Source organism: Sebastes fasciatus, chromosome 20 (genome assembly GCF_043250625.1).
Source record: "Sebastes fasciatus isolate fSebFas1 chromosome 20, fSebFas1.pri, whole genome shotgun sequence".
Lineage (NCBI taxonomy): Eukaryota > Metazoa > Chordata > Actinopteri > Perciformes > Sebastidae > Sebastes > Sebastes fasciatus.
Window position 1 is genome coordinate 23,822,904 of NC_133814.1, and position 23,975 is coordinate 23,846,878.

At 39.6% G+C, this 23,975-nt stretch overlaps 1 protein-coding gene across 6 annotated transcripts in view; it reads right to left on the bottom strand.

Annotated features, from left to right (window-relative positions):
* LOC141758041 (ankyrin-3-like) overlaps positions 1-23,975 on the bottom strand; it is a 117,396-nt gene that overhangs the window by 66,526 nt on the left and 26,895 nt on the right. For 5 of the 6 annotated variants that reach the window (XM_074619088.1, XM_074619089.1, XM_074619091.1 and 2 more), the window contains exons 2-11: positions 20,360-20,461; positions 18,855-18,953; positions 16,403-16,501; positions 12,696-12,794; positions 8,442-8,627; positions 6,973-6,996; positions 3,020-3,118; positions 1,254-1,352; positions 928-1,026; positions 492-689 (exon numbers count right to left, since the gene is read on the bottom strand). In XM_074619088.1, coding sequence (XP_074475189.1) covers positions 492-689; positions 928-1,026; positions 1,254-1,352; positions 3,020-3,118; positions 6,973-6,996; positions 8,442-8,627; positions 12,696-12,794; positions 16,403-16,501; positions 18,855-18,953; positions 20,360-20,461 — 1,104 coding nt within the window. The remainder of the gene's footprint in view (positions 1-491; positions 690-927; positions 1,027-1,253; positions 1,353-3,019; positions 3,119-6,972; positions 6,997-8,441; positions 8,628-12,695; positions 12,795-16,402; positions 16,502-18,854; positions 18,954-20,359; positions 20,462-23,975) is intronic. The other variant, XM_074619093.1, reaches the window with a different exon arrangement.

Sequence of the window (23,975 nt, forward strand, 5' to 3'; positions counted from 1 at the left end):
AAAAATGTGAGAGTGGGACAAAATGGACAAATAGAAACTCTTAAAAACACAAAAATCTGACTATCGGTCTCCCTACATTTTCAGCTTTCACTCAACTGCTTGAATATATCCAGCAAAAGGCACATGAGCAAATAGGAATTAAATAAATATCAAATAAATGAATGCAGTGATGAGAAAATGTAACGAGGGATCTACAGGGTTGGTTACACTTTTGAGAAATGGGGGCGAGATTTCACCTCATCACCACCTGATACCTTTCTGTACCCGTTTTTCTTCTGCCACCTTAAACCCCCCTCGCTCTTTCTTTGTCTCTTTTTCCAAAAACTTTCTGCGTCTCTTGATTTATATTAAGCCCTCTTAACTGTAGAGCACCTCCTTCTACCTTCCTCCCATTCCTTTCCACACTTCATAATAAATGATCGGTGAGTTTATTTTCCGCAGCTACAGAGGATCAACTGTGTCTCCTCCTCCTCCATCCTTTCTCAGCTCACCAGTGCCTTGGCGTTGGGGTTGGCCTTCTTGTCCACGATCACCTTCGCCACCTTGTAGTGCCCGCAGTGGGCGGCCACGTGCAGCGCCGTCAGGTAGTCGTTGGTCACGTCGTCCACGGGCACCTCGTGGTGCAGCAGCAGCTGGACGCAGTTGAGGTGGTCGCCCTGCGTCGCCATGTGAAGCGGAGACAAACCGTTCTGGAGGGAATAAGGTCACAAATGAATGTGACTGTAACTGTGTAGGCATCTTCTTCAGCAACACAATGGAGCAATGGTCACTGTGTAAGAGTGTTTGTAAGAGCGGATAAGGCAGAGTGAGATGGAAACACATAGAAAAGGGATTTTGCAGAGTAAAAAAAGAAGGAAAGAAAGCAAAGAAAGTGAGACAAAGAGAGTGAGAATATAAAATAAAGACACACACAGGTCGGAGGTGTACCTTTGTCTTTGACAGTATCGGAGCTCCTCTGTCCAGCAGCATCTCCACCACCTGCTCGTGACCACTCCTGGCTCCACAGTGGAGAGGAGTCAGACCGTCCTGGGAAAACAAACAGTATAGAGGTATGTCTATGTTCTTTCATGTATTGTAAGATGTAGATTAAAATATGAGGGTATAATATATAAGGTACACTATCAAACTACATTATGAGAAGTCCATACTAGAGAATATTCTTTCTTTTGCAAACCTCTAACTTTATGAACGTGCAGTGCTAAATCGATGGAGCACCCCCTTTAAATATGAACATGTGGATTTTGTGTGTGTACCTTGGTCCGTGCATCTATCTTGGCTCCTCTCTCCAGCAGCAGTCGCACCATGTTGCCATTCCCACGTTTGGATGCTACGTGCAGCGGCGTTATGTCATTCTGGGGGAGAAAGAAGAGCATCATTTCATCATTCAGCAACAAAGAAAAGAAGACTTTATCAAGTCTAGATCATTTAAGTGTCTCTGTTTGTTGCTCACTTATTTTCAAGTAACGATGAAATGATGATTCATGACACTGTGCATACAATGGGCTTACAAATGAACTCAAAATGAAGCTGTCCAACACTTTTCAGACAGCCTGTGCGTGCCTGCAGCATTTTAATACATCCCACTGGTCTGAGATTTGCTTCCTCAACTAGAGAAAAAGGCTTTATTTGACAGTGTAGGAGGAAAATGGATAAATATCCCCCTCTAGGGGAATATAACTATTCCAGCAACTGCGGCTGCACAGTGTTGTGGCTTAATCGTTTTCTTGCTTTGTTTGTTTTCCCTGTGTGTCCTTCTACAGGGCTAAACGGGAGGAGGAGGTCTTAATAGGACACATGCACTGTGGAGAGAGCATTTTACACGGTCTGATAACTATTTAATCCGTATATCTGTTTAGTGTTCGTTGCCAGTATGTCTTTGAAATGTCACCAAACCACATCATTTGCACAATCTTTCTACAGTAAATGTTAAAGGAGATGGCTGGCTGTTATTCTATATTTCATATTGAGTACTTTTTTAAAGAATACTTCACCCACAAAATGATCATTTCTATATCAATACCTCACCCTGTGTTACTTCAAATTCTTAAAGAAAACAACAGCAAAACTATATCAAAACATCTGTTTACAAGCTCTCACACAATTTGTGCAGTATAATCCAAGTCTCTATTTATTCAGTCGTATGCTCACTACTTCCCAAACACATGAATCTTCACTAAACCCTGCCTATTTAAAACACTTCGGACTCGCCCAGATGAGTAGCGTGCCTGCGCAAGCTTGAGACTGTTTATGCGGAAGTGTTTTAAATAGTAAGATTTTAGTGAAGATGCATGTGTTTGGGAAGTAGTGAGAATAAAACTGGATAAATGAGACTTGGATTATACTGCATGAGTTATGTGAGAGCTTGTAAACAGATGGTGTTTTTTTTTTGTTTAGCAATTTTTATTGGTTTTCCATTAAACCCGGTATACATTTGTTTGCAGCATTTATTAGAAATGAAAGTGTATACAAGCATAGAACAGCTGCATTATTCAAATTATTACAATTATGAAAGGATAAACAGATGTTTTGATGTAGTTATGCGGTTGTTTTTGCTGTTTTGATTCTTCGTTAACCGTGAAGACATGCAAGAACAAACGTTTTTTCAAGAATTCAAGGTACCACAGGTAATTGATCTACAAATATTCCTTTAAATGCAGCACTTTTACTTATAACAGAGTATTTCTGGACTGTGGTTTTGCTACTTTTATTGAAGTAGAACATCGGAGTACTTCCTCCCCCACTGAGTATTTGAGACACATCCATAAACCCAGCATCCATTCCTAGAGTCTATAGGGTCACATAGTACGCAGACAACATGTATACGTTTCCTCCTGCAGAGTGACGAGAACAGCTGTAGGATTACATGTCGTCAGTGTTACATTCCTGCACACACACACCACATCGTCCAGCCCTCTCATAGGAGAGACTTGGAGTGAGTGTTTGCAGCAGCACTCACTTCAAAAGATGTGTGTGAGTATGAGTGTGTGCGTGTTTGCGATCTTTGAAGCAGAGTACCCACCCTCGCCTTGAAGTCCACAGCTGCCCCTCTGTTCAGCAGGAGCGTTGCTACGTTGATGTTGCCGTAGTGAGCCGCGATGTGGAGAGGAGTGAAACCGCTCTGAGAGGGACGAGAGACAGAAAGAGAAACAGGATTAATTAAAAGATCGAGGAAAAAACATGTCTCTTAATGAGCAACGAAGCAAAGCATGATGGGATATAATAATAGCGGGTTGGCCAAAAGCAGACGAAGGCTGAGCAGAAGTCAAACATGCTTTGGATTTTTCTTTTATCATAAAATATATATTCCTACTTTTCTTGTGTAATAGTAACAGAGACATTGTTCAGGTCTGGAGAGGATAGAATCATACATATAAGCAAATATAAGCACAATAAGCTCCTGTCAAATGAAAACCATGCAAAGGTATTTATTATAGTTTCCATTTAAGATTTTGTCTCGATTTCTAATAAAAAAAAAATCTACTCTTCTGTGGTATGCTTTCATCTGACAGGAAATACAAAAGCCAGACAAGCAGGTGAGCATGCATCTGCATTAGTTATCTAGATTTAACAGGACAAATCTAATTCTAAAAAGTAGAGCTGCAACAATTAATCGAGTAGTTGTGAACTATCAAATTAATCGGCAACTATTGAGATAATCGATTAATCAGTTTTAAGTCAATTTTAAGAAAAACAATTCCAGCTTCTTAATGTGAATATTTTCTGGTTTCTTTACTACTCTATGACAGTAAACTGAATATCTTTGAGTTGTGGATAAAACAAGACACTTGAGGACGTCATCTTGGGCTTTGAGAAACACTGATGGACATTTTTCCTCATTTTATAGAACAAACAGCTAATCGATTAACGGAGAAAAACAATCAGCAGATTAATCGACAATTAAAATAATCGTTACTTGCAGCCCTAATAAATATAATAGCAAACATAAGCACATTAAGCTCCTGTCAAATGAAAACCATGCAAAGGTAATTATTAAATAGAGCATCCGTTTAAGTTTAGAAAGACATACTTTCATCTGACAGGAAATACAAAAGCCAGACATGCAGGTGAGCATGCATCTGCATTAGTTATCTAGATTTAACAGGACAATCTAAAGAAACCAGGCCTGACCTAAAGTAACCTTGAGATAACTTTAAGACATCAGAGCTTGCAACTAGCTTGGATTAATATGAACGGCTCAAATTTCTTCTGAAAAGGTATTCATCAAAACATACATCATTACCTTATTCAGATAATCTTGGAGAGTTAAATCTTAATTTATAAAACACAGTTTATTCTTTTATTTTTCCAAAGAAACAAACAGCAAAGGTCAACATGCTATTGATCATGTAATAAAGAGTAAAATCAAGAAGCTGCTCTATTCAAAGCTGATGGAACTGCTTTCTGGGCGCAGTGACAGTAACTAGCATTTTCACAAACAACAGTCAGCACAATGTCAGACTCATGTTTGTTAAAAAAATTTAATTAAATCAAATCTATTGGCGTGCTAAAGCTCAAATAAATCACTTCAGCCCTCCAGATTTTCCTCTCATGAACAGCTGGATGAGAGCCTAAGATGGTCACATGCACAGCCAGATCTAATCCAAACATTACTAATTTACAGCAAATACAATCTCTCAAGCAGTGCGAGGAACAAAAGCATGTTTTCTTGTTGATAGATTTGATAAATATGATTGTAACTGGAGTAGGATCACGGTACAGAAAGGTGCTACTGTGGATGGAAAAAGAGAGGTCATGGGGGGAAAAGGATAAAAACCTGTACTAGTATTATCTGTAACAGCTGTTAATACAACTGCCAAAGATATGAACAATAAATGAGGACAACAACCCAGAGGGTGAGGGGTTAAATGATCTGGCACTCAGGAGCAACACATTCCAGTCATTTTCTGGCCAAACCGCAACAAGAAAATCACTTTTGATCATTCAAAATTGGGGAATTTGGGGAATCTCTCATGTCTGTACGGTAAATATGTAGCTAAATCCAGCAGCCGGTTAGCTTGTCTAAGATAAAGTCTGCAAACAGGGGGAAGCAGCTAGTTAGAGCCTCCAGGAAGTAGATTTTACACTTACATTTTTGTTCACGGATCAAACAAACTAGGGATGCACCGATCAATTCAATTCTATGTTTTTATACCATATACATTATATACTGGAATTTAAATTCCTGTTTAAGTTTTCACCAATTTGTTGCTGCATTAAAAAGGTTTACACTTGATCTGTAATTCCTGTACATTTCGAAGACTTTTTACCAAGTTGTTGGTGTACAAATTAATATTTTAATAATAAATAATTCATTAAATGTATATCTATCCCGTCACTTCCACACAGGCATACAGCTTTTTAATTAAACACTGGTATCGGCTCAGTACTCGGTATCGGCCGATACCCAAAGCCCAGGTATCACTATCGGTATTGGGACTGAAAAAGTCAGATCAGTCCCTAAAACAAACAAGATATAATGTGTTGAGCTTTGGAGGTGCTGCTAGGTGGATTTTGTTACCTTTAAACAGAGCCAGGCTAGCTGTTTCCATCTGTTTCCAGTCTTTATGCTAAGCTAAGCTGACAAGCCGCAGCCTTCAGCTTCTTATTTACCACACAGACAAGAGAGTGGTTACCGTCTTCTCATCCAACTCCCAGTAAGAAAGCGAATAAGAGCATTTCCCAAAAGGTCAAACTATTACTACTACTGCTTTAAGGCTAAGCAGAACGTCTTCACTGACGTTGGGCTAAACTAAGAAGATAAATAGGTTCAAAATAACATTTAAAGACCAAAGTACGTCCAGGTTAGACACACTGCAGCTTGACCAGAAAGTAACAACTGAGATCTACCAGTAGTTTCACTGATAGATCCAGCAGTGGACAGCAGGGAGTGAAGTCTTTTGAAAGTGGACACAGAATATTTTTGCATTAAATCAGTAAATGAGCATCATGAACACTACTGAAGACGACAGCTATTGCTTTTTTTTATGTGACAAACACATCAACATTCAATGCTTCAATCGATTTGAATGCAAATGAGGCCTTTTTTTTTTTGCTGTAGCAGCTGTTCCACTGGATAAGATTAACTACCATACGCATACTGCACATTCACAGACAACCAGGCCTTTATTTGGAACAGGTTTATATTATTTACCTGCTTCCCAGTTAATGCAAACTCAAAACTTCCTCCACGTTTACCTGTTGTCTTGATAAACTGTTTTTATTCACCAATTAATTCCAGTCTTAGTTTTACTTTTTTCTCGATTGATGTTAATCTACCGTGAACGCACATACCGTGAAATTTCACATTAAAAGTATTGCAGCTTATCCGTTATTGGTAGGCTTTTAAAGTGAAAAATCGACAGGAAGTTTAATTGGCGGCAGCTTAATATCGGGTGGGAAAAGCGGAAAAACTGGAATTAATAGGTGGATGAAACAAATATTTCTGTTAAAAGTAGAAACCAGAACATCAAAGCGGCGAGTATAACACGACTTTGTTGTTGTATTGATGGAATTAGAGCTGTGGAATAGCTGAAATCACCATGTGAGAGCCCTTGTTTTTGTTGGCTCCAGGTAATTTCACCCCAAATAAATGGTTTCAAAAGCTCTAGGTATACTCAAAGTAACTCTACTGTTATTATTTTCATCTCTGCCCAAAAGCAGCAAGCCACTGGATGCACACAAAGCAAAGTCGAAATGCGATGCAGGTTTAAAAACAGCAGGCACACACAGGTGAGACGCCGTCAGCAGCAAAAGCATTCATGCCAGCATTTAGCGTTCATGCCAGCAGACAGAAGGCTTTGGCTATGCAATGGTGACCATGAGTGCACAATGACAGGAGAGGAGGAAGAGAAGAAGAGAAGAAGAAGAAGAAGAAGAAGAAGAAGAAGAAGAAGAAGAAGAAGAAGAAGAAGAAGAAGAAGAAGAAGAAGAAGAATAAGAAGAAGAAGAAGAAGAAGAGAAGAGAAGATGTACCTCTGTTGTTCTATTCACCATCATCTAGAAGGGAAAAGGGAGGGCAGTGGTAGGGTAACAAAAAGGAACGAGTAGAGGGAGAAGGAGAGAATGGGGTGGTTAGTGCACCACAACAACTACAACACCAACACCACGGTTGCACCAAGCTTTAGGATGGATAAATGAGAACATGGCCGGAGATAATGAAAAGAACTACATGGCAACCAAACAGAGGTACAGTACACACATCTAGACGATGGACTGAGACTCTCCCTTATAGCCTGTTATTTATTCTACACCGTGTAGTATATCTGAATAAATCAGAATTTAGAGATTAAATTGGTTAATTTACGAGAAAAAACATAAATTTGCGAGATTTACGTGACAAAGTGACTTTGTGTCCTCTCCATCTCGCTCTTTGGATTACCGCTCCTGGCACTGTCTCTCATTTAGTTTCCACTTCCTGTCACTTCCTTTGTCCTTTCCTCCCTCTTTTCTTTCTGTCCTTCTTTCTGTTTAGTTTTCCATCAATCTTTGGTTTCATGTTACCTTTCATGTTTCCATTTGTCTCCTTTCCATCCCTCTTTCTCCCACTTGCTTTTCAGTCTCGCAAAGTGATAAAGTCATCAATGTTTTTTTCTCGTAAATTTACCACTTCAATCTAAGAGAATGTCAAAGTTTTTTCTCATAAGTTATTAGTATTTTTCTCAGAATATTACCCCTCTCCTTCGGCTCCGTATTTTTTTTGTTTTTACCTACAATGGCCCTAACACGCCGTCGTACTTTTTTTTATCAAAAACATAAACTCTTGTTGCATTTTTGTCCCACAACAAAACATCAGGACTTCAAAGCTTTGTTAATTGAAACGTACAAAAATCACCATCAAGTTCAATAAAAAAAAAAAAACATATTCCTAGCCCCGTGATACCATAAGTGATTTATGGAAGCAACTTACAGGTTTTCATTTTACTGAACCAGTGTCTGCGAGAGTTAGCGCTATGCTACGTGTGTATTTCTTCTTTTTATTTTGGGGAGATTTTTGAGGAAACAAACAAGGTTGTGGTTTGGTTTCAGAACTGTGCATCTTAACTAAAAAAAACACTGTCCTTTACCGCCATATCTAACATTAAAATTTTAAATGTAAACAGCTAGCCTGGCTTTGTCCAAAGGTCGCACAATCCACTTACCTCTAAAGCTCATTAATTAACATGTTATATCTTATTTGTTCTCACATCATTTATTTACCCCAAATCTCTAAGAAAAGGCAAAACACCTGCAGCACATAGCTAACACGCAAACGTCGGTTTAGTGAAAGAAATAATAGGAAATCGCTCCCAAAATTCACACAAGGCATCACAGAGCTAGAAATAAGATGGATAGTATAGCAGAACAAAAAAAGAATAAAACTGAATTAAAAAATAATATCCCTTCCTCTCTGACAGTAGGTCATGATGGGATTTGTAGTCCTGCCTGTGGTGCATAGAGCGTACCTTGGACTCCACGTCAGCGTTGTGGTCGCTCTGGAGGAGGAGCGCGGCGGCCTTGGTGTCGTCTTTCCGTGCGGCGATGTGCAGAGCGGGCAGGCGGACCTTCCCCTTGGTGTCGTTTTCCAGCAGGAGGGACACCACCTGGTCGTGGCCCTGCTGCAACGCCACCGCCAGCGGAGTGAAACCATCCTGTGAACCAAACACAAAAGGACCATGTGAATACTTCATGTTAGCAGATAGCAGCAGCTAAAACAATAAACAAGCATTTCCAAAATATCTTCTGTAGGACAAGCATGTGATTATTATTATTCAACCATATATTTTTATTTCTTATAGGACAAACAAATTGTGACTTTTTATCTCGAGGGATCGGCTCGCTTCCCTGCATTGAATGCTTGATGGGCTGCCACTAGACACAAGTCATTCAGCACCTGATCGGACGAACGCTTTCCTTCGTGGGCTGCTGCTCCCAGCTTTCAAACTGGAACCAACATGGCGGCTCGTTTGGAAACTTTCTTCTCTTATTGCACGAAAATAGTTCACCGAAATGTGTTTCTGAAAACATTTTATGTGAGAAATAAGCCATGACGTTGTCTTCATTTTAGATCGACAACGTTTAGTTTAAAAGTTTCTCGGGAGTTTCCAGAGGCGGCGAGTCGCAGCGGATAATTTGCATAAAGTAGTCTAGACCTAAACTTTATGCAAATGAGGAGCGGCCAACGTGACGCCCCGTCTGTCAAATCGTGCCGCCACGCTACCAGAATGCATTGCAAGGCTGCTTACATAGACTCTGAATGGGAAGCGTGGAAAGGACGGAGGCTGTGGACAGGTACCATCAGGCTTACTGCTAAATTACCGCATCATCATCATCGTCATAGCAGCGTGCAGGTTTTGGTTGCTTAGTAACGGCAGGCAAGCAACCTCCCGAGCACCTTGGATAAAAGAATGAAAGCGGCACGGCAGGTATTCTCCACGCGTTTTTTGATGTAACATGTGAAAGGCCCCTTAGATCACCGTCGTGACTTTTAAATAAAAGTGACCATTCAGATAAGTTAAGTTGACATCAGATTAACGTAAAGGGGTGCCTGTCCAGGAACAAGCGCGGGGCAATCTAATAACCATTTGTCAATTTAGGCATTTAAGCTCTAAAGAGAGTTTAAGTGCTTGAGTAGGAGTTCTCGCTCAAGGACAAATCTAAAAGGAAATTTAGCCGCTAATGGGCACAAACCAAGAAGAAAACAAAAGACGACACTAACTGCATCCTGCTGCAAACAGATCCATTCACGCAGACAATATGATAAATGAGAGACACGGCAGAGGCGACTAGCAGCAGTATGCATGAATCATCAAAGAAAAGGAAAGATTTATCACAAGTAAAACAACACAGAGATTATGCATGTGTGTGTGTGTGTGTGTGTGTGTGTGTGTGTGTGTGTGTGTGTGTGTTTACACAGGACGCCGACTGTCTGGATAAAACCAACTCAGCAGCATGACTGCACCCACACATCAAAGCAGAAGCTCTCCTCAGAGATCACACGCACAAAACTGTACAGGCGAGAACACAAACAACCAAACAAACACCCATGAAGCTACAGTAGCAACACACACACTCATAATCAGATCCACCAGCGTCTCTGCTGCAGCAGCACAAACATATGCATCCATACGCATACATTTATCCTTTTCTTAACAATCTCTAAAGTCATAAGCCGTCCCAGAGCACTACCCTGCTGTTTCATCTGCTTCATTATGGATTCAGGGAAAAAGGCACAACGTCAGTTTAATGTCCTAAAAATACTTCAAGAGATAACAGCAGCAGCAGCAAACAAAGAGGCACTAAAAGAAGGTATTTGATCCTCATCTTCAAGCTTGAAAACTTACAGTGACACAGCAGAATCTCCACTCAATGAAATAAAATTAGCTAAAACATTAAAAACTTTAAGTTAAATCACACAAAACAAAATTACAGTATAGAAAGCATGACGCTATGTACATATTACAAGTTATTGTCATTGTAACATGGCTATGTACTAACATAAATTAAACACTTCAAATCATAAAGAAAATATCTAAATAAATCAATAAATAAGAAAACATGGACAAATGTCGATATCGCTGCAGAATATTTTCAGTTTGTACTGTAGTATAAAAATACAATACCTGCAATAATAAAGATCAAATGTGGACAAAAGAATTTTAAGAAACGAAAGGTTTCTGATCTATTCTGCCTCATGTTATGCCGGAATGGTTAAACATGAATTATTAAACACCGTGAGTTGCTTCAAACGTGGATATATATTTCCCCACATGAATAATTCACTCAAGTCTCCCGCTGGAGGAGTCTGCGGGGAAGACGAGGAGGAGGAGGAAAGAAGGAGAACGGCGAGATGTGAGGAGGAGGAAGAGGAGGCAGACGAAAGGAGGAATGATGGAGAAGGAGGAAGGAGGAAAAACAAAGAGAGATGAAAGGAAAGATGAGGAGGGCACGAACACACACGCTGGAGTTTATTTTGACTCAATCCCACGTACACCGCCCTGCTGCCCCAAATACTCACTAGAGCACCAAATGTGGATTAATACGCCGCTGAAAAGTCCCCAACAAATGCACTATTTCCTCTTGTTTGAGTAGTAAAGTACATATTTATGACCAGTTTTTAAATATTTAGTAGGAATGAAAGGTCTGCAGCTGAGAGGCACTGAAAGGGTCGGGAAGTTTTGCTCTTTTTCATGGGATTCTTGGCCTTATAATTAAAACAATGAACCTTTATCAGATTTCAGTTTGCACATAAGTGTGTTAGGCAAGACATTTACTGCAACTCAGATTGTTTGCTTGGATGTTCTGTTGTTTAACACGCAGAACATATTCAGATGATAAAGTTTATCAATAAGCTTGTCAACTTATTGTTTGATTAGATATATATTAAATATTTTTATTATTTAAAATCAAAATTTGACTAATTTAAGTCTGTATTTTATTTATGCAGTTGCTTGTGTTTAAATATTTATTATTTCAGTTAAAGTTTGGGTTCTTTTGTTAAATGAAAAAAAAGGAGTTTGTAGAAAACAATTTGTATACTTGGTCAAAGTAAGGTACTGGTAGTGATGGAAAGTTACTAAGTACATTTACTATACTTAAGTACAATCTTGACATACATGTACTTAACTTGAGTACTTCTAATATATGCCACTTTATACTTTCACACTATTTCAGAGGGAAATATTGTACTTTTTACTTTACTAGATTTATTTGACACTTATATTTACTTTTTTTAAAGTTAATTTTACATAATAAAACACATGATATAATATAACATTAAAATGCTCTTTCATGTATTTGTGATAAAAACAGAATAATATAATATTCTATATTAACATAACACTGTGAAAAGTGCCATTCTGCATAATGAGTACTTTTACTTTTAATACTTAAGTACATTTTGCTGATTGTACTTTTACTGAAGTAACATTTTGAATGCATGACTTTTACTTGTAATGGAGTATTTTTAGACTGTTCTACTTTTATTTAAGTAAAGTATCTGAGTACTTCTTCCACCACTGGGTATTGGAGTTAGTATTGCTGTATAGTGTCTGTACTGAATCTCAGGTATTTTATTGGCACTATAATCAAACATTTTTAAACCATATAAAAATAATCCTGATGTACTGTAGATTATATATTTACTGCTGTTTTAATAGTGCAGAAAAAATAATATAAGCACTGGCCTTATAAATTTAGACACAGACATTTGGCCAAAATTATGATGATTGTCACATTTTAGTGGCAGTTGGCCGTCTGCCGGTACTACAGCAGATGATGGATCGCTCTGACACACTCACAGCGTGACACTCGCTCACGCACACACAGATATGAGACTTCTGTAACGTCACTGATTCCTTCTGAAGACAGTCAAGGTCACTCAGCATGAATACATCATCATTCTCTCTACCTTCTTCAGTCTAATCCTCTTCTCTTTCTTCACCATTCAGTCATCAGATTCATCTATATTTAGCCCTGACGTCACAGTAAACAATGACTTCATGTTATTCAGCTTTTGTCTCTCTCTAAATGAGCCACTGGTGGTGGCAGCCACCTATTTACCATTTGCACCAAATAATCAGTTGGTCACAATGCTGCAGTGTGATTACAGGGAGGCTAAATGAGGGCTGGGATGAAGGGTAGCTATTAGAAGCTGTTGTGTTGCTGTGTGTGTGCAAACACGTGCATTGTACATTATCTGTTTGTGCTTCTTTAGTTACCTCAGTGGCGATGCTCTGACTGGAGCCGTGGTCCAATAAGTACTGCACCACGTCCATGTGGTTCTCCTGCGCAGCCATGTACAGCGGAGTGAAGCCATTCTGGAAAATAAGAAAACACAGAATCAGACCTGCAGTCAGGATCATGTGTTTATATAGAGAGGTATATAAGGAATTTGAACATTAGATGTAGCTATTGAATCTTCTGCTGTATGAACAAGAAGTTAAAATGTATGGAAGCACATTAAATTCACCAAAGAAAAGCTCAATTGGAGGCCTTATCTTGTTATTATGACTTATGAGAAAGCTATATCCTAAATATGAGTCAGTTTTCTTGTAATTCTGAGATTTTTTTCTCATAATTATGATATATGGAAGTCATAATTACAAGATCAGGTTTCCAATGTTTCCATGTTTGTTTGTTTTTCATTTTTCCCCCCTTACATGCTGCATGTTTGTATTTGATACAGGCATACTTTTGAATTTGCTGACTTTTTTAGATAGTTACATAATGTTTTGAATAATCAATAAATTCAACTTCAAAAAGAGAAAGCAAAAATGAGAGACGGAGAGGCACGGTTGCCTCTGCAAAGTCCATTATTTCCTGATTATAGATGGTTAGATAGATGGATGGATAGATAGATAGATAGATAGATAGATAGATAGATAGATAGATAGATAGATAGATAGATAGATAGATAGATAGATAGTAACTTTATTGATCCTGAGGGAAATTCAAGTTTCCAGCATCACAGTTCCATAGTGCAAAACATGTTAGTAAAAAGGCAGTAAAAAATTTGGTAGTGCAAAGTACAAAATACAAAAAAATATACAATATATAAAACTACAAGGAGATGAAGAAAACTGTTAAAACTGAATATAATGCAGGGTAACAGCTAATGTTATAACTAATATATCGATGTATAATTATGGACACATCGAAGGGCATTATCCTGCTTATACCATGGTCACTAGCAAAAATAACAATAATAATAATAATAATAATAATAATACCATAAAATTATATTTCCATGCCTTTTGCAACCAAAAATTCAAGTTTTTCACAAGCCATAAATCCATTTCCCTGGCAACACCTGAAGGTTTGCTATTACCTGGATCAATCATTTACATCCCATAAGGATCCTCTGCAATGGAAACGTTGTTCACTGCTCCAGTAAATAGGACGGACCTTAGCAACGCCTTAGCAACGGGAGTTCGCTAAGCTAACAGCCAGAAAGCTAACGTTATGCTAGCAACATTCAACAGCAATAACACTGCGTACGGTTGACAACAGTATATATAATTTGACAGTTTGTTTAACAACAAGACGAGCTTAATATCCAGCCGTGTAAATGTCGCCAAATCAACATTGATATATCACGAAAAACAACAATTAGCGGGATTGTTTCCTGGTTCGGACACTTTTTGGCTAACATTCCACTTTAACTACTAATATAAATTAACGTGTAATGTTTTCACTTAATTTAATGGTGTGAAACTAAAGTCTAAGTTCTTACCTTTCTAACTGAATATCGTTTTAATCGTGTACTTTAGCTTCGTCGTTACTAGAGTCGGCTAAAGGACGAGGAGCATCATGATGTTGCCATGGAGATAGTGAGACGTTAGCGTGTCACTATCTCCATGGCAACATCATGATGTCTCTACCGAAATGGCCTGTGTTGCACAATAACAATATTATAAATATGCATACTATTATAACTATTTATTTACTTACTTATCAATTTATTAAACTAATTTGCTTCCCAGAGGAGCATAAAGTGAGCGATGGACATAAATGGAAGTTAGAAAGATCCAAGTAGGGTTGGGCGATATGATGATCCATCCCATTAATATCTCTGCTTGCATTAGGTCATTGTGGTCAGAGTTGAAAATCAATAAGCAGGACTGCTTTATGGCATTATTGGATTTACAGGAGTTTTGCATTAATGTGATAAAGTACCTTCATTTGTCAGGTATTCAATTTACTGGGTCAGCCAAAAACAGACACATCAGGGTTTTTTTTAATCTATAAATGGTTTCTTAATTGAATTAAAAAGTCCAGTACTATGATTTGATCTCCTACGACCTTTACAGCTGCACATGAGTGAGCTATCATGAAGTACATACTGTCACCTCCGTACATACCTCACACCTGATAACAGCAGAGATAAAAGCTGATCTGGTGCTGCAGTTGAAGTGTGTGTGTGTGTGTGGGGGGGGTGCGACACGAGAACAAGGCCAGATCTCCATAGCAACACGAGGGTCCAAAAATCACTTCAGCGTGCAAAAAAGCTCCTCTTCCTCCTCCTCCTCCTCCTCCTCTCTTTTGTATTCATTCTGGTGTCGATGCACCAACAGATTCTCTCATAAAATGTTTTATTTAAACTTCACAGTCAAAGTGCAGCGATGACGAAGAACATTGTGAAAAAAAACTAACCTTTAAAGAATTAAAACTGTAGATTAGTGACTGCACACTTCTATTTTGAGCAGCAACACTTTTCACATAACTAAATACAAGAAGATTGAAGCAACAATACAGCAAATATGAGGCTATATACAGCCTGAAGACAGTTATCTTAGCTTAGCATAAAGACTGGAGGCAGGGGGAAACAGCTAGCCTTTCCAAAAGGTATAACTAAATCCACCTACCAGCACTTCTAAATATTACTGATTAACACATTATATCTCATTTGTTTAATTCAGGGCTGCCCAAAGTGGGGCAAAGTTGGCCCACCATAAGGTTCGATTTGGCGCTTCATGTGAGGGATAACGTACAGCGAGCTGGTCATTGTTCGCCTTCAAGGCGTCGGGGTCCACCCCTCCACGATCGCCCTGTTGGGGTTTATTTCACAACAATGACCCGCTCGCTGTACATTATCCCGCTTATTACACGGCTACTTACTTTCGTTTTGGCTCTCCAAGGGAAAAAGTTTGGGCACCGTTGGTTTAATCCATACAAAAAATGAAATGTAAACTACAATTTGTAGTTTTAACAGGGTTATATACTACTAATGCTATTACTAATAATAATAATAATAACCTGGAAGATAAGAAGAAGACGAATAAAGCTTATTTGTATAGCACTTCTCAAAACCTACTGTATGTCACACAGTGCTTTACACAAAACAAACAACACAAAGAAAAATACAGGAATATGTTCCAATATGTTGAACTGTTCCTTTAATATAGATTATGAGATAGCAGGACACTGTAGAGACTCCTCATTACATGAAGACAGCCATAGATTCATAATGTCAAAAACGCTGTGAATTGTATTATTTATTATATCAGCCGTCCGTGGTCTCTGCGTCCCTGATGTTGCTGTAATCTGAATTATGCTTTAAAATAAAACAAAAATAAAATTATAGATGATGATTTAATGAGTTTCAGTGCAGCACCAAATATTAGAGCTCATCAATGAACTTCATTTTCTTCCTCTCTACGGCTCCGACTGAGGCTTTGACGTTGACATTATTATGGTTGCTGTGGCGACCATAGCAGTGTGTGTGCGTGTGCTGACAATTGAATGTGGGCCAGGAAACACTGCAGAGCTGCTGACACAGCACACACACACACACACACACACACACACGGACACTGTGTAGCTGTCTACGCATTCATCTGCATGAATGCACACACTCAAACATGGATTTCCAACAAAGATGATTTCACAATTTGTGTGTGTGTGTCTGTGTCTGTGTGTCTCTTACCTGAGACTGTGCATTAACGTTGGCGCTGTGGGTGACGAGTTCCTTCACGACGTCGGTCTGCCCAGCGAGGGAAGCTATGTGGAGGGCAGAGTTTCCTTTCTGCTTTGAAAAACATGGAAAACATTTAAGACTTATATTTTTTCAACTCGAAATGTAACTCAATCAAACCTCAACACACAGATATGATATACATATCTTTATTTTCTGTGTAATTTAACCTCCCTATCATTTTCTCAGAATAAACGTCCATATAATCTGCTTAGAAAGTCTTGAAAAGCACGCTTCTTATAACTGCAGAACCTGCCAGAGAATTATCCCGTTTTTAAGTTTTCTTCAGTATCAAAGTAATCCAGTGATATTGGTCTGTAAACTAATGGGTGTATTGCAAACAGGAACACCTAATAGCTAATTCGGCATACCTTTAATGATGTTAATTTACCAAAATGTAAACAAAAATAAGCTAAAAATGGGGCTCAAGTTGTAGCACACAGCTACTTCCTGTTTCCTCCCCCAAAGCCCTCCAAAACTTAAAGAATGATTTACCTCAAATCAAAGTAAGACAAAGACTATATGGAGTTACAAAATCCATTAGTATTAACTTTGTCCATGTTGCACTCAATATATTTTTGATGCACAATGTCACACTTTGAAAATCCTTGATTGTCAGGGTTTTATTTTATTTTTTTAAGCTTTACAGTACCTCTAATTAGTATTTTAATCCCTTGGATTTGGTACTAGATGGCAGGACAAATCAGTTTTAATACTACAAATAAATGCTGTTCAGTAATTTTAAAACAATGCTACCGTATCTCAAAATGTGTACAATGTTCTTTATGTTGTTTTATGAATGACCGACTGTGTTACTACTTTATTGTTTAATGTCTTCTGTGTCAGTTTTTGAAATGGTTTTGCTCTCAGATCTCCTCCAGCCTCAGTGAGACTAATTAAATATCATATAAATTAAACATTTTAACACATATATATTACAAATGACTTGGCATTTAGAGCTTCCTGTATATAAAATCTAATTTCAATATAAAATAAATGATTTTAAACTTGCTACAATCATTAATTATCTAATAAAACAAAACAAAAATCAGCCAGTTTGTCACTTTCTGTTACATAATACTGAAACATTATTATCAACCTTCCTGACTGGAGGTTATACTGTAGGAAGGTGAAGGTTTATAGTGAAGGAAATACCGTCTTACTTATAGAGATGATGTTGACAAAGTGAGGTAGAGTTGGTACGAGGGTGAGTATCATATACTGAACCTCTAATGGATGCACCTGTTGTATATGTGTGTGTCAGCTATAGCAGCTTAGCAGCAGCTGTTGCCATGTCGTCACTTCTGAAAACTCCACACATACACCTCCCCTCATTCCTCAATCTGAATGCTGCATCTGCTTTTTCATATCATGCTACTACACTGCATTATGACAAGAAAGCACAATTCCATGTAGACTTGGAGTAAATATGCAGCAGTGGTGCACAAACTGGAGCTTCAACCTCTGCTTCCCTATAGTAGTCTGTCTGTGTGTTTTTGTGCACTTAAACCTGCATTAACGGATTTTTTTTTAAGTTTGAAGTTGTAAACACAACACTGATGTATTATCACCCTATAAAGTTGATATCAAACTAACTTGCTAGCAGACAGATGCCTATTTTACTCATCACATAGCATTCATTTGGAGTCGTGTCCAATGTTCACGCTCCCTTTTTTGGTCTCTATGACTCCGCTCCCCGAGGGAAATATTGAGCTTTTTAGTTGCTAAATGCTCCACTTTGTTCATCTGTTATGTTCAGCTTTGGGCCGGTAGCGTTCAGCAAGTTTAACAGAGCTTTTTCCACTGAAAACATCTGCCTGCTGCATCTGGAAACGACGCTGATGAGAGCATTAAGACCGAACCAAAACGGTAAAGTGGCAAAACAATGAGCTGATAGATGCTAAAATGCTGAGTCGGGTGATACCGTTAATCCCTTTTAATCCTCTCTCTAGCGTTCGTAAACATTTTGTAATGTTTGAAGGTATATTATGTTAATTTTGTGAGATGTAATGTAAAACATTCCCAGTTGACATCATGATTAAACAGCATTTTGATCAAGCATGTAGAGGAACTAGCAGGAGATGCATCCTTATAAAAATGTAATTACTCTTCTTCTTGATGGATTCATTTACTGTGTGGAATTACATCACTGTCACATAATTCAAATCATTAAACATCTACGGGAGAAACACAGTCATAGTCATGCACACGACGACGAGACGAGACGAGACTACTCCCTCTCACTAAATCAGTTCAGTCAACCTCTCTGCTGCGAACACGCCGCCATTCATCTCCTTTACTGCTGCTTAAGCAATGTGACTTTGGGAAGGAGCTGACAAAGCAAACTACAGTGTGTGTGTGGGTGTGTGAGTGTGTTTGTGTGACTCCTGGGTGGCACACACACCTTTGTCGCTGCGTCCACGTTGGCGCCCTTCTTGATGAGCTCAGCCACCACCTCCACATGGCCCTCCTTCGAGGCCAGATGGAGAGCATTCAGACCGTTCTGGAGAGAGAGAGAGAGAGAGAGAGAGAGAGAGATTAAACACTGTAATATTATACCTTTCCTTTAAATAGCTTAGGGTTCTGTCCGTTGTTTTTAATCCAAACCTTTTGTACATAACACCCCCAAAACAAACTCAAATTTGGTAACATTTGCTAAACACAAGCTGAGGCTGATGGGGATGTCATTAGTTCTGCAGGTATTTGGTCATAAAACAAAGAGTTGGATAAATTAAAATGTTGACCTGATGATGGCGCTAGAAGAAATGTTAAAGCATCAGCAAAGTTATTACAATTCATCCTGAGGGGGGAACGTGAATGTGTATAAAGACATTTTCCTAAAAAACTAAAATGTCAACCTCATGGTGGCGCCAGATGAAAAGTCAATATATCACAAAAATTAGCAGGATTCATCCTCACGGAAAGAAAAACCTTGCTTAACATGTAGTATTGTAGCAATCTGCTGTTTACCGAGCAACTGTGAAGGTAAAAGAGAGACTGATCGCCGCCATAATGACATTTCCAGAGCTGTAAAACCCTGCCATGACGGAGTACAAACATGTTAATCGTTGTGCAGTAGCTTGGTGTTGTACAGCTCCGATACCGCCACACAACCCCGCGCTAATCGACACGATGCCTGATTTGGTGTGAATGTGCAGAACCTGATCAGACAGAGTGCGATTTGGAGTTAGCTGCATCTTTTTTATTTTATATGTTGCTAGGCAACCACCAAATGAGTGCTAACGTTACCTCATTACAAACCATGAACTGTACGAGACCCAAATAGTTAATAATACAGTTTAAATGAATGAAAAAGAACTGCGCTGATTTGCTTCCTGCTTGTTTTCTGTTCAGATCATGGTAACTACGGTTGGTAAAGTCAGATAGCTCCTTGTTAATCCAGCAAAAGCCACCATTATGAGAAAAAACGCAAATGACTTCGGGTGCTTTTCACACTCTGAGTTGAATTTCATTCAACGCGAGGCGTTCAGGGCGCTCCTTTAAGAACCCGATGCGCTCAGCAACGCAGAAGCAGCGAGCATAACGCTTCATTCTCATTGAAAACAATCACAAAAAGCCGCCCCAGGCTGCTAAAACGCGCTCTGTGTGAGCGGGGTCTAACTGGTAAGTGCCTTGGGTCCTGCTTCAACAGCCAGAATATGAATTAATACTCCATATTCAGTTGGATTTGGAGCTTCAACGAGGGCAATAGTGTGACATGGAAACATATTTTGGGGAGCAGAACAATTTGAGAAGTTTTTATGGATGTTCTGTAAAACAGATTTTGGGTGGGATATCATTTTAAGATCTCTACAAACTTAACCGGCTGATTCACTGTGACAGTAAAAGTCAAAAAACAGATTGCACTCTTGTTTTCTGAGGATTGTATGTTATTATTACGTATCTCACCTGGTTGCAAATATTGATGTCGACTCCATTCTTCAGGTAGTCCAAAGCTTTCTCGAGGTTCCCGGCCCGAGCTGATCGCAGATAACAGGCGTTTATATCCGTCTGCAGGAGGACAGAGAGAGAGGAGCAGGTTAACTTCAGAAAGGTGAAGCAGCTACGCGAATAAACACCGTCGGATGTATGAACAAACAATTACAAATGTCATTTAAAAAGACGCAAAACGGATTCCAAAACAGTAAGCCCGTGCAAAAAGAAAAAGCATGAATTATTTGCAATTACATATCTTTAATAACTCAGAGCTTATTGTAGTTTATTTCTTATTTTAGAAAGGCATTAGTCAGAAGCTGTTACTTATGTGTCTTAGCCTCTCTATGAATCCCTGCAATGAGAGATAAGTTGAATAAATCCTTCAAGGCTTGTGTGTTATTAGCTGAGGAAAAGTGGGGTAAATTTGATATGGAAAGCCCCTCAAGAAGCTGAATGAGAGCCAACATAAATATGAAATATTGGGTGTGAGGGTGAAGGAAAGTGAGAACGTGCCTGCTGGGTCAAACATCACAAGCCAAGAATAACCAAATCCTACAAACGAGGGATTTACTACATCGGTTGATAAGAAGGTTTGCTCCGTGCCAACATGTTTTTACATAATGTAGATACAAAGAACGCATCAGAATATTTAGAGTAGAATATGTGGAGACGAAGAGTTGAAGACAGGAAGGCAGATAGTCGGCGTGAGTCTCTGATTTCATGATTGCAGTGCAGAGCTACAGACCGCCACACCCACAACACAGGATGAGCACTCTCCAATTACCCTTTGCTCATGTGCCCATTAACCTACACTGTTCTCTGGAAGTAAGTCAAACACACAAAGAAGGCTCTTAGTTTTGCAGTGTTAAAATAATGCGAATGCAAATGATTTATTCATGTTACAGCGCAACCATAAAAACATGGAGTCTTGGGTTTGAATATTTCATATAGAGTCAGAACCCGATCAAACACAGACGCGTCGCTAGTCACCTCTCTGACGCCGTGCGTTACATTTTCCTAGCGGCTTTTAGCTAGTTCGCTGTTGGAATGTGAGAGAGCTACTGAGTATTGGTAGGGGTCCACAAGGGCGTTTTTTATCGCGAGGGATCGCCTCGCTTCCCAGCATTGGACGCTTGATGGGCTGCCACTAGACACAAGGCACCTGATTGGACGAATGCTTTCCCTCGTGGGCTGCAGCTCCCGGCTTTCAAACTGGAACCAACATGGCGGCTCGTTTGGAAACTTTCTTCTCTTATATTATGAAAATAAGCCTTGATGTTGCTGAATCTGTCTTTATTTTGGATCGACAACCGTTAGTTTAAAAGTTTCTAGGGAGTTTCCAGAGGCGGCGAGTTGCGCTGGACACCCCTGATTTGCATAAAGTAGCCTAGACCTCAACTTTATGCACATGAGGAGCGGGCGACGTGATGGCCTGTCTCTCGAATCACGCCGCCACGCCACCAGAAGGCATTGCACGGCTGCTTGAGAGAGAGAGAGCGAGAGAGAGAAACCACATTTTCCCATTAATCACATTTGGACGCCCGGTTGTAAGCACACATTCCCGCTTCACAGGTTCATCAGCTGTTTTGCCCGACGAGCTTTGCCACGGCGTTTTGAAGCAGCCGCGTCTCAGTGTGATCACTGAGACTTTATATTTGTGTCCAAAACTACTGTGGAAAGCCTCCAGTAAGATCCCAGCATGTCAAAGTCCCCACATGGAAAGACAGACTTAGAAAATGAATAAAGGCATCTGGTTACGGCAGCAAAATCAAAACATTATAGTCATATCATAAAGTTATGTTAAGTGTACAATCATTAACTGTTTTTATTCCTATACATTAATGCAATTGTTAATCTATGATCAGGTATTTGTTTTTGCCTGCTTTAAAAACAAACCCAACTTATGACGTTTCATTGGATTTATTAAGAGTAACGCAGGCTTTGTCTGTAATTTATAGTTATGTAGTCTTGTGTTACAGACAGTCTCGTCATGCTCACTGCACCGTGATCACCGTGATCCTTGTTGTTGTAGACAGATTGTTGGCTAAAGCTGACAGCTGAGCTCATTTCCCACCCAGTGAATGGATCTTATCTCCGTTCATCATCACACACACAAACACAGCGAGTGTTTCTGGTGTCAGCATCCACTCTGTGAGGCAGCGACTCCGGGGGGGGGGGGGCTTACCGGACGCCATGACATCACACACACACAAGTTTAACAAACACTGCGAGTATTTTACAAACCTCTCGAATACAGTCTGTTATTAAAATGATTACTGCATTGCAGCATTTGTAAATGTTTCTGAATCTTGTGACTTCATTAATGACGCATCAGTGCATCCTTGTTTTTTGTCTGAACTCAGTGAACTTCAACAAATCACACCATGAAACTGCAAACTAAACTTGATCACTAGCTCCTGCCTTTATAAATCTAACTAAACATTCAGTGTGCAAACTGAATGAAAGGTGCAGCTCACATACAGTAATTGAATCTTACTGAAGCCGGGCTCAGTAACTAGTAACAAACAACACAAGTTGAGGAAAAAAGAAAAGTCGAATCAAGAGTTTCTTATCAAAAACAAACCCTTTGGTCGGTTTCTGTTTAATGAACGCAGTAGACCCCGATGTGCTGTGGAGGTTTTTTAAGCCCTAAGAGCGGTTGTAAGGCACTGTGCCAAGTCTTTTAAGTTAAATGTGCCACCAGGCTTGGCTGCTCATAACTCAGAGCATTATCAGGATTCCAGTTCAAAGCATCACGCTCTCAGTAGAGAGCAGTCCGGCCAAAGAGCACCAAAGTCCAGCTCAGTATTTCACAGTTTTTAACTCGACACCAAAAGCTGCACATCAGCCTTACGGTTCATTTTACATGACAGACAATCAGACTGAAGATAGAACTGACAAAATGTTTTTTTTATCTCTCTTGTAGCGGTTATTTGTTCACAGTTTCTGGCTGCATTTACAAAACAAATGCACAACTTGACTCTCTAATGCGGGTACACACTACACCAGAATCAAGCTGATTTAGGGCCCGATTCCTCCCTCCCAACATCGTCAGCAAAACCCAGATTTGTTGATGGTTCCAAAGATTATCTTTCCAGATATTCCTGTGGTGTGAGGTATGCTAAAGGCAGGGTTCTCCAGTCTACACTATTTGTTCTATTGGTTGAAATGGTCTTTACACCCCGACAGCGATCAATTACTGATGAGCTCTGAAAAAGGACCGGAAAAGAGCCGTCATCTGTAGCTGCTGTAATCCTGTAAAAACGTCTACCAATCACTGCCTCGCGGTCCGCTTGGAAAGAACCAATCAGATGCCTCCCTGCTCGTACTCTACCCTTGGCGTGCACCAGCCTGAACTCAGAACGCGTCGCCGTCGCACGTTTCCTGGAGAATGGAAGAGAAAACTCAGCCCTGCGGTAGCACTGTCGTGGTTACTTGTCATGAGGTAGCGTTGTTGAGTTGAGGTCCTCTCTCCGCTCTGTGTCTGTGAAGTAGTTACGATGCGGCGGTGCTCATGCATGTGTGCGTTACCTTGGAAGGAGCCCCGAGGGGAGGGGGTGGGGGTTTAGACGGAGCTCCTGAGGCCATG